The 12,114-nt window shown below is 31.5% G+C and overlaps 1 protein-coding gene across 1 annotated transcript; it reads right to left on the bottom strand.

Annotated features, from left to right (window-relative positions):
• Positions 1-9,212: 9,212 nt before the first annotated feature.
• On the bottom strand, positions 9,213-10,889 carry LOC107839517 (gibberellin receptor GID1C). The gene is made up of 2 exons (NM_001324569.1): positions 10,836-10,889; positions 9,213-10,208 (listed from the first exon to the last, which is right to left on the bottom strand). Exons 1-2 carry the CDS (start codon positions 10,887-10,889, stop codon positions 9,213-9,215), a joined length of 1,050 nt encoding a protein of 349 aa, NP_001311498.1.
• Between the last annotated feature and the right edge of the window lie 1,225 nt (positions 10,890-12,114).

Below are 12,114 nucleotides of genomic sequence, written 5' to 3'. Positions count from 1 at the left end.
TTAAATAAAAAGTGCACCCCCCACCCTCATTTTCTTTCTTCTTCACATCCGCCATCCCATCCTGTCCACCCCACCCCTCTTTACGTTTCCCCCCCCCCCCCCCCCCCCCCCCCCCCCCCCCCTCCTCCTTCATCAAACCCACCCCACATCCATTGATTTCTCTTTTCCTCCATTAACGACCTCCCACCCCACCGTCAATTTCAATTTTCCTCCACCCTCACCCCTCATTTTTCTTCTTCTTCAAATCACCCACCCCCGTCCCCGACCCCGACCCCTCTATTTGTTTCTTTTCTTCCAGCCAACCCCCATCCCCACCTTCAATTTTTTTTTTCATTTTCCTTAATTAACACTTTTAGAGAACAATCACAAAAATATCAAATTAAAATTTTTCCTCCATTAAACACCATCTCAACCTTCAATCAAACTTTCTCAAGTTTTCAACCACCAAATTCACCCTTGAAGATGTAAACATAAATAAAGAATAGAGAAGGAACAATAAACTTTAAAAATAAAAGTTAAAAAAATTTCTTTCAATTTTTTTATTCTTCGAATTGAATTAATGAAGCAATTTAATGTCTTCAATTTCTTCGTTGGAGAATGTATTAATGGAGAAAAATGAAAAAAAAAATGAAGGAAAGTATTGTTGGAGGATGTGTTTGAAGTTGTTAATGAAAGAATTAATTGTTATAGAAAATGGGTGTTGTTGTTTGTTGATGTATTAGAGAATAAAATGGTGTGGGGTGTGGGGTGGGATGAGAGGTGAAGGGGGGGGGGGTATTGAAGAAGAAAGGGGTATTTTCTTTTATATATATATATATATATATATATATAGATATATAAGAAAATTTTGAAACGCGTTTTTTTTTTTTAAAAAAAAATATCATGTTAATATTTGGGGGAAATAATTTACTTTAAAAATATTAAGACGCTAAATAAATAAAAATTAAGTTTAAGTGTTAAAGTGAGTTTGAAGGACAAGTTGATGGGGGAAAATGTCTTTTCTCTATACTTCCCCACTTAACTTCCTTTTGTCCATTTTTTCATCATACATGCATCTTCATGTAATGTGTAATATATGAACACGTATCATCATTTTTTGAATTATATGTGAAAATTCCATCATGGAATATTGATTGATGATTCGTTGATTATTAATATTACGGAATTCTTCTCATTTAATTTGAGACCAACAATATGAATGGAGCAAAGCTGTTTTTATTCGAAATATCTATATTTATAATTTATAATCTATATCTATCTATATTTATATCTATATCTATATATATTAAAAGTGTGAAAATCCTTGTAAAAGTGATTCGAATTTTTAGCTTTCATTAAAATATTTTATAGTAGATAAAATAGTCTTTTCTACCTTTTTTTTCTCTCAAACTAATTTTATAAAAAGAAAAAATTGCTATTTTTTTTTTTAACCTTTAGCCTACTTTTTCGTTTATGATTTGAATACATACTTCTTCCCATATATGAATACGTGAATTTTTATTTTCCCCTGGGAAAACATGACGCCTGGTTGGTTATTCATTGATCGTCATCTTTTCTCAAAATTAGGTTTAGAAATAATTAATGTAGAGTTCTAATTTCTAAATATGAAAAAAAAAGACTCCTAAAATAAATAAGGACTTTTTCATGCTATTTAAAATCTATCCACTTAACCAAGCTTGGTTGGCCTAGTGGTTAGCTCACTAGGTCGCTTAAGCAAGTGTCGGGGGGTCGATTCTTGCCTTGTGCATGCAGCAATCAATTGACCAGCGGCAAATCCTTAAATGAAGCTCAGATCCGCAAAGAATTAGTCCTTGACCTGTCGGGCTGGGATACCTTGAGAAACCAAAAAAAAAATAAAAAAAATTCTATCCACTTGAAAAAGTAAATTAAAATCTTCTCTTGTCTCTATTCCGTCTAGTAAATTCTCATATTTTTCATGGAATTATCTTTTACGTATGTAATAATAGAGAAAAAAGACCTATATCTTTCGAAGTTGTTAAACAATTAGATCTAAGTTGTTAGATTATTTTGATTCTTTATTGCTCCTTTCGTCTGAATTTATCTCTCGAGATTCAAACAGGTCTATACTTATTATAACCGTACTTTTTTCATCTGTATTTCAAATATTTTGAATAGTCAATCAAATGTAAATTTTATTTTTTACAAAGTTAAAGATTTCACGTCCAAATTCATGGTCAAACTTACCTGATTTAAATCTTGACAAGCAAAAAATGCTACATAAATTGGGATGGAAAAAGTAATTTTTTCTATAATTATTTCCATGTGAATTTTATTTTCTTGAACTTTATTGTCAAAATCCGATGCTAGGGATTTTTTTTTACTAACTTAAGTTTCAAGCTAAGTTGCTCGTACTCTTTAAAAATATTGTTTGAAGAATTCGACACGCATCTGATGATATTTTTAAAAAGTTCAAGCAACCTAGATTACAAGCATACTTCTATTAGACTAGGATAAAATTGAAAAAGAAAAACTTAAATTACCTTGACTAAATTTTTTGAGAATTCTACTTGAACACTAACACTAGAAAGTCGACTAAAATTTTTATACAGAAATATTTTGTTCGCAATAGGATTTAATCTCCCAATTCCATTAAAAAAAATTTCACCGTCGTCACAAAATCAAATTTTAATGAGATGCATGGCTCTAAAGAATTCCAATTCAATTAGGATCACTGAAGTTCTTAATTTATATAAATTTCACTGCATGTCTTCTTCCTCTTCCACTAAATAATAATTTGGCAAACAGCATAAATCTTGACAGTTTAGAGCTTAATTATAGAAAATTTCCATATTTTGCATAATTCTTAAAAATCTCAATTTTGGGTTTGTTGAGATACATAATTAGCTCTTGATACATATAACGAATATACATTTTTTTCTTTGTAAAGATACATAATTAGCTCTTAATACATTTTTTCAATTTTGAGTCTGTCGAGATACATAATAGATCTAACTGAAGATACATTTTTTTCTTTATAAAGATACGTAATTAGCTCCGGTTATATTTTTTCGATTTTGAGTCTATCGAGATACATAATCAGCTTTCGATACATCCAATGAACATACATAATTATTTGAAATTTTTGTAATTACTTTATAAGAGTGGAAATTTATGTAAATATGATAAATTAAGTATATGTTTACGTTATTTCTTCATAATAATTCGTAGGTCCTTAGAAGCCATACTTAGTAAGTTTTTTATTTATTTCTTTTTTACATGAGCTAGAAGACAATTCTAAACAGAGGCGGAGCCAGCCCTCCTTAGGGGGGTCGTTTGAACCCCCTTCGACCGAAAAATATATTATTTTTATACATGATTAAAATTATTTTTTATGTAGTTATAATAGGTGTTAAACCCTCTTCAACTTAGTTTTCTTTAAATATTGAACCCCCTTACTTGAAATCCTGACTCCGCCTCTGATTCTAAACAACTGCAAAGATCTCTCATATTATTTCTCCTAATTAAAGTTCTCTTGTACTATGCATGCTCCATTGCACTTATTTGCACCCTACTTTACATTCAAAAACTATTCTTCTATTGGGCATATAGCACCATAACGGTTAACAACAACAAGAAAATGCATAAGAATTTAGATATTTCCTTCTTTTATAGTACTTTTACTATTAATTAATGTACTTTAGAAGCAATTAGTTATCTACCCGCATTTCATGCTGTTACCTAATTCATAAGTGTTGGGTTATGCTTGTCAATTTATTTAAAATTACGTTAACGTCAAAATTCGAATAACAATGCATGTACAAATAATATATAAATTTTGAAATTAATGGAAGTTATAGGTATTAAATTTTAACTTATTTGTATGACATAAGAATTCGTAAGAATTAAAGCCGAAGAAAGAAGTAATCATAGCCTTGGAACAAAAATATATTGTACTTTCAAATTGAATAAAGTTTACTTTTTAAATCTTTCTTGAACTATATTAGAAATACATACATTTAAAAGAAAGAAAATAAAAGGCCAAAACATCCGAAAAAATAAGAGGAGAATCGGAGAAAAAGGAAAGTATCAATGAAATTGTAGGAAGAACCTACGTATATTGTATGAAAATTATAATTCAATTTGCATGAAATTCTAATTAATTTATTCTTTTCGTTTGCAAAAATAAAAAATGAAAAGTTTATAGATGAGACACAACATACAGTAACATATTTGAGATACAATATTTATTTATATTATTAAAAATAAATATAATAACGTGAATATAATTACTACTTTTTAATAATATTATCCTTAATTTTTGTGTATATTTTATTGATTGACGCGAGATACACGTGCAAAACACGTACACTAATCTAGTAATAGTATAAATGTAATGCATATTCCTCTTAAATAGGTTACATAATTTTATTTTTTTCTATTTTTGAAGTATATGTTATCCACTCTTTATTCACAAACTATAACAATTGTTGACACAAAATAGTTCTAAATTCATGAATACTTTCTTGACCAGTCGTTATCCATGTGTTTTTAATTGGGCCTAGATCTATTTTGGACTTTGTAATGGCGGACAACTGGGCCTTATCTTCGTAGCCCAAAAAATTTGAAAGACAGGCCTTTTATGCAGCAATAATATCTAGATTAATCCAAAACATGGAAGAAAGAAGTATTTCCACGACTCTCCAGTCAATTCGATTTCACTTAACCCCTCTTTCATGGCCACATCTCTTTCCTACAAAAGAATAGAAAATTTTACATGAATCCAATTTTTATTTCATCCGAAAAAAAAAACTTTCCAGCTGATGCTGACAGTCCATTAACAACGGTATTTCCCTTAGATAAAACACGAAAAAAGAAAAAGGGAAAAAGACACCACATGGCCCTTTTTAAAATAAATGGCTCTAGATTGGACGTTTGGACAGAAAATGTCCTTTGGGCTATACTTATTTCACCTAATAGTCATTTCCCAATTTGGATCATTTTGGCACTTGTTATTTAGAAACAGTTTATATACCTTATTGATACAGTCCAGATACAATATTGATACAGTTTCCAACTTGGATCATACGACCCTTTTCTAAAAATACTTCATTTTTTTTTTGCTACAAATTTTGAAACTGGAAAATATTCTGATTTTTTTTTGTTGTTTAAAAATAATAAATTAAATATAATTGTTATATAGAAGATTTATCTATATAAAATATATGTATAGAAATTGTATAATTCTATCAAATACGTATATGTATAAAATATATATAAAAAAATATATAGAAGGTGTATTGAAATTATATAATTATTGTATAAAATGTAAAAAAAAATAAAAAAAAAATGTATATTTATTGTATAAATTGTGTATCAAAATTATAAAATTTTCGTATAGAATATTTATATGTATAGGAACTATATAGAACAAGTCAGCAAATTCAAATGGCTAGAAAATGAAATTTGAATTTGATGACTATTTGTGGAATTAATTTTGGCCCAATGATCATTTGTGTCCTATCCCCAAAGAAAAACTCCATCATATTGTGATAGAGTTCCCGAAAAAGGAATCACTAAAAATGCAGAACGTTGGATTCCAATAAATTTGCTACTACTAAAAATTGTCCATGATAGCAAAATTGTTGTATTGGAACAGGAGTACTATTGCAAAGTAAAGAATTACTCTAGGTTTTTTAACTTTCCATGATTAGACAGCATTGCTATTCCATAGGACAATGACTTCCATTCTTACAATTAATTTTCATTTACTTATATTTAAACCAAATGCAACCTCATGAACCATAAGATTGGATAAATGATTTGCAACTACCATGTTCCTGCCATTATATATGAAGTTGTTTCTATTAAGTATAAATAATATAAATACCAACCTTTTTGGAAGTAATTGTACTCTCTTTCACTTTTTTAATTATTTTACTCTCTCTCCCTATTAATATACATAACATAGCTGACATATACATAACATTCTGTGTATATGTTGGAATTTTTGTAATATGTTTAGAGAGTTGAGATTTTTTATAATATTGAAAACATAAGTTGTGTATTTGTGTAATTTTTAGTTCTTTTTTAAAAGAAAATATAAATCATGCATTAAATTGACGCCGTAAATTCTGAAATATGTTTCAAAAACAGTTTATCTACCTTTATAAAAGTATTATGTCTGTGTGACCACTCACCACCCTTTCCGAACATATAGCAAAGGAGAGGGTAGATAGGAGCAAGAAGCACTTGCCTCTGATTGATTCGTAGATCATAGAAAAACTCCACTTCTGAAATTACATCGGTCCAAATAAGTCATGGTAACGAAAGTAATACTTCGAAATGCTAACGTTAAGTAGTTTTCAAATATAAAAATATATGGAAAAAGACAAACCAATAAACGAAAAATGTACTGTATCATACTTTTTTTTTTGACAGATGTCACATCCTTGTTGGCTCAAAAATACACAGCTCACCTACTTCCCTCTCTAAAGGGGGAAAAAAAGCAAAAAAATTCACCTGATTCTCTTGGATATCATAATTGGTCCCCTTTAATACCTCCAAATAGCAATCACTGCCAAGTCCAACAAGGCAATATCTATATTTGCAAGCATCCTTATTTCCAAAATCCCTGTGGTCAATTCATTTTGTATAATTTGTGTTAAGTCTCTCAATTTTTCTTTTTTTTTTTTACACCAAAATGGTTTGAAAATAAAAAAACAAAAAGTATTTGCAAAATCTTCTTCTTTTACTCAAACTGTAAAAGAATGACTGTTGATCACTGTTTCCCCATTTATAACCTACCAGCAATAGTGACTACTGACAAATGTTGAGTCATATCAAACAATTTTTTTCCTTATATAAAAATAAAAGTGGAGAAATAGAAAGGGGAAGGGGAGGCAAAGAATCAGTTTTGCCAGTGAGTTTTTCACCAGTTCGACACTATAGGACTAGATTCATAAGGTCACCTATGACAACAATTGATTTTGGCAATCAGCCAAAGACAGACTGCTTCTTTTGTCTCTATTCTGACATTACCAGTGTTTCTACACCTGTATTTTAAGTTTTTTTTTTCTTTTATTTTTGGTACATATACCATTAGTGTCGGAGTCAGCTTACACAGACTTGATGAATTCATAAATACAGTGTGTTTGGTATGATGGAAAATATTTTTCAGAAAATGTTTTCCGGTTTTCCCTCTTTGATTGCAACAAAAGTTTAAGAAAATATTTTTCAAGACAACTTATTTTCCACCATTTGATGGAAAATGACTCCCACCCCAACAACACTTATATTCACATGACTCAAAAAATTTACATTTCTAAAAAATTTACATTACTCGAAAATATTTTTCACTGTGCTTTGTTTCAAATTTTCACTGTTTGAAATAAAAAATAATGAAGCCCGAATTTTTTCCATTTTCAATTCGCTGAATATATTGTTATTTTCATATGCATAGAGGAAAACTTACTTATGTTACATTTGTTAATTGCATATTTCATTTTGGTATCGATGTAACTTGTTTCACGAGGTTGAATAAGTTTGTCGTTCTGTTATATTTCTATTAATTGTAGTATCTTGAGATTGTCCTAACAAAATATTGAAAAGTGTCTCCTATATTTGTTAATTAATAGTTGCTTAAATTTAGTGATTGTAATATTTTAATATTCGATATTGATATTATTTGTTATGCTTAAATTAGTTCTTACAAATTGTTGAGTTGCTAGAGGCACTGATATACTAGTTAATAGATAGTAGTATTTTCTAAAAAATATTTTTTCACTCATCAATAGAACATTAGAAAATATTTTTCTAAAAAATATTCTCTACTCACCAACGAAACACCATAAAATATTTTCCATTCACCAACTAAACATGAGAAAATAAGTAGAAAACCAACTTATTTTTTAGGAAAACATTTTCCATCATACCAAACACACCCTAATTACCTTTCACCTATACAAATACCACAACTTAGACAAATGAAAGAAAATCGCTTAACTTAAATCTATGCTAGAATTTGAGGCTTAGTAGGCTTTTGAACACGAGTATATTTGAAGCTATATTTGAACATGCCGGAAATTGAAGTTCTAAGTGAACTTCAAAAAACTTGGAAGCTCCGAATACCTATTTTTCAAACTTCAAATTCTACAATTTGAATTGAAATTGAAATAATTGATCAATTTGATATACACACACACTTCTTAGACATATTTTCATGAGCACAACACTTCTTTGACATATTTTCCAGTTGAGCCAAAATATATATAGCCAAACAAGCAGCAATCAACAATGATTTTCACTCCGATATGTCACACCTTCGCGCAACCTACATGCAAATAGTATAATTTTTTCGAGAACTACATTCATATACTATAATATTTCCAGCGGGCTATAACCAGTTAACCAACAAAAAATCACCCCATTATTGGACAGTTATATTCTCTACCACATTTCAACAATGCCAAAATTTCATTATTGCAAATTACAGAAAGACCTCATTAGATATATCAGTTTCATGTGCAAGATAACTAGAAACAATTAAAAACCATTACGCTTACAACAATGACATATGTTGTACTATTACATATGCTCAAGATGTTCATATTGAGCATCCTAAAGAAAAGAAACATTACTTGCAAAACATATCTTCTAAAGGTAGGAAGTGCCCCAAGTATGTACATATTAAAAGGTCAAGGAAGTGTTTGACAAAGAACATAGAAACGAAAGTAAACCAAAGGAGTGACACGAACAAAGGCCATGATAACGCGTGGAAGCAAACATAGTTCTATATAATTCTAGATATATTATACAACTTCACAATTTAGAATGTTCATCCGTGAAGCATAATAGTATGATCAGCTCTATAACATTAGCAAGGCACCGGTCCCCTGATGGATCAGCACCAGACTTAACCCCTCTACTACGGAGGTTAACGTGGGAAAAGTTAGCTGTAAATCAGCATATCTGCTAGCCGAAGACAAGATGACTATAACCACTGGTGCAGCTATCACAATACACAACCAATATCCAGACACTATCTGTACCTGGAACAAATATAACACATATCCAGCTACATGATTGAGGCTTTCCGCTTCCAACCACCAACCCAGCCACTGGAGCAGAATCTAAGCAATAGCATGACCAATAAGGCAGTAATTGGCAATGCTATACAATCTTTCAAACGGCTGATAGGCTACGAACTAAATCAAGCGTCTTCAAGCATCCTACTTTTGACAAGGTTAAATCTACTAAGAGTCAGAATTCACGAAGCTAAATATCTCATCCATGACAGTGTAGAAGTGTTCATTATTTGGCAACAAGTAGAACCCGATTGTTGCCTTCTCCAAATATATCAGTTTAACCTCTTGTCCGGCCTTCTTAAGCCCATCAGCGTAGGCTAACTGCCAATCCTGAACAAGGTCCAAGCCTGCTACTACAACAAGGTTCTTTGGGAACTTAACTCCTTTGAGGTCTATACCATTTGGACCAAATGGGTTGCATGCCGGATGGTCCCTGTCTGAACCTTCAGGAAGATAGGCTCTCCAATACCAGTCTCGGTCTTGAAGTGTGACGAAATATTTGCCATCCAATCGCTTCTCCGATTCTGTTCTCTCTTGTCCACCAAACATAGGGTTCAGCAGTATATTTCCCAACACTTTTACATCGGATTCTATTGCCCTGAACGCCACATTGTGAACAATATTACCACCAGAGCTATCTCCAGCTAAGTATATGTGAACCTTCGAGTCTTTTTTGCTCTGCAACCATTGCCTTGAATTAACCCACTCAAGAGCAGTCCATCCATCATCATAAGCACAAGGATAGCGATTTTCAGGCGCTCGCCGGTAATTAACTGACACAACAACTGCATTGCAAATGCCAACAAGGCGGCGACAAAGTGTGTCATAGATAGCACTATTGAAGGAAGAGTGAGCAAAACTTCCACCATGGAAGAAAATTATGACAGGTACAACATCAGCAGTCACAGGCTTTTCAAGTTCAGTTAAGCTCGGTGAAGCTTCATCTTCAAAAGCAGGGCGATAGACACGGCTGAGTAGGCCTATTTCACGATCAATGACAACATCAAAAGAGAAAACTCCATCAACTGGATTTGCATTGGCTGAGACCTTCCGGTCAAGGTACTCTGCCAAGTGACGGTTGAAAGTCCCATCAGGGCGACGGAGAAGATTGTAAGACAACTTGAAGTTGGAAATTAGGATCCATGTATTGAGTGGAACCACTCTCTACAAGAAAACAGAGGTGAAAATTGAGAAATTGTACTAATTTGAATTGATAAAGCCATGACATAACCTGTACTATGCATAACGATATTCTTAATTTACATCCAACCCTTACACAGACTGTAAATAACACTACAATCTGCTGCTATCAGCCAAACTGTTCCCAACTACAGCTACACGTTTACTATGCATACACCATGTTACACAAGACAGTGCAGCATACTAAAAGAGGAATAGCTAAAAATGATTCAGACCCATCATACAAATCAGGAAAACTTTCAATTTTTGGGGAACAATTAGAGCAACTCCAGACCCACACAACCAAGTTACACATATCAAAAATCTACACAAATGGGCACTCATTTTCCTGTAAAAACAAGAAAAACTGTGGGGTACAGGGAACTGATAATCAAATATAGCAGCAAAAAACCAATACTTTAACAAGTACATCCTTTCAAAAGTACAAATTTTCACTACCTCCTCCAAATCTTCATGACAAAACCTAAACAAGATCACTCCAAACTTCAATCCAAACCATAACTATACAATAAAAAACAAAATCTTGAACCCAACCCATTGATTTAATGAATTAATTTGCTCATAACATACAGAAATCATGAATAAAAGTACCTTGGATTCACTCTTGGACTCATTAGCAGTAGTAGCTTCATTGTTTCTTGCCATAGACAGCAGTTCCCCTTTTTTGATTTGATTGGAAAGTGAGAATAAAAAAAGTGATTAAACAAAATCAAGAAGCTGAAACCCAATTCAAGAAATGATTTTTCAACAAGAATAAATCTTTCTTCATCTCCCTCTCCACAAACTCCTCCCTCACCTCATTAATGGGGCATCAAGAAAATGACCAATTGAGATAGAATTGAAGTAGGGATGGGGTGAAGGATAACGATTCAGGCGCACGTTAGCAAACACCAACAATCACACACTAAATTGCGCGGTGGTGGAGGATTCCTGGAATAGATAAACGACAAATTGAGTGGCTAAAGGAGTAATAAACTTAAGGGTCAGCAATGGGACCCACGTAGTACTATTTAGCAAATTGGCTAGGTTTCGTTGGGAGGGACTTAAAGTATTGGGTATTTGTGAGATGGCCCCGAAATTATTGATTTATTACCAAAATTGTAGGGAAAAAGACAAAAAGAAGTGAAGGGCGTCCTTTGAGGGACAAAAAGGTAACGAGCGTGTGGGGGGTACGCCAAAACGCACGTCACGACAAACGGAGTCCGCCAGTGCCTACGACTTCAACGATGTGACACCTGTCAACGTATATTTGTCTTTGTATTCTCTTCTTTTTTTTCCCTCTCCTTCTTTCGACTACACGTATCGTAGCCTCAAATAAGGATATACACAAAATAGGTCATTCGTTCTTAAATAGAGGGAATACTATATATAGGAGTGGATATGATATGGTATGATATGATATTTGAATTTTTGATATAATAATTTTGATATTTGATTTTAAAAAATAGTATATTATTATCATATCAATTAATTCAATATTTTAAAGTTTATAGTATGATAAATTGATAATCATAATTTTTTCAAGTTTAATAATATATACTCTTTAAATAGAATATTATGACTTCAATTTAAAAAAAAAAAAAAAAAGTTGCACCATACTAGTACATTAGACATGTAGAAATATATATTCAAAAGAAAGTACAACGACCTTTTTTACTAATCAATTACATAAAAAAATATTTCCGTCAAGATAGAATAATCAAAATTTCAACATCGAAATATTTAGTTCTATACTAACACTAGGTTGTATATTTATTAGTTTAATAATATATATAATTATTTATGTAAGTATAAATAAATAAATATATATATATATATATATATATATTTCGATATGATATTTGGTATTTTATTATGTTATTTATAAATA

The sequence above is a fragment of the Capsicum annuum genome, chromosome 8 (genome assembly GCF_002878395.1).
Source record: "Capsicum annuum cultivar UCD-10X-F1 chromosome 8, UCD10Xv1.1, whole genome shotgun sequence".
NCBI lineage: Eukaryota > Viridiplantae > Streptophyta > Magnoliopsida > Solanales > Solanaceae > Capsicum > Capsicum annuum.
The sequence above is the reverse complement of the archived record's forward strand: the minus strand, read 5'-3'. Positions and strand labels throughout refer to the sequence as shown.

Bases quoted from the DNA above. Each gene is read 5' to 3' on its own strand.
- LOC107839517 (NM_001324569.1), bottom strand. From the start codon at position 10,889: ATGGCAAGAAACAATGAAGCTACTACTGCTAATGAGTCCAAGAGTGAA. The intron at 10,209-10,835 runs GTACTTTTATTC...GTTTTCTTGTAG, and splicing joins AGTCCAAGAGTGAATCCAAG to AGAGTGGTTCCACTCAATAC.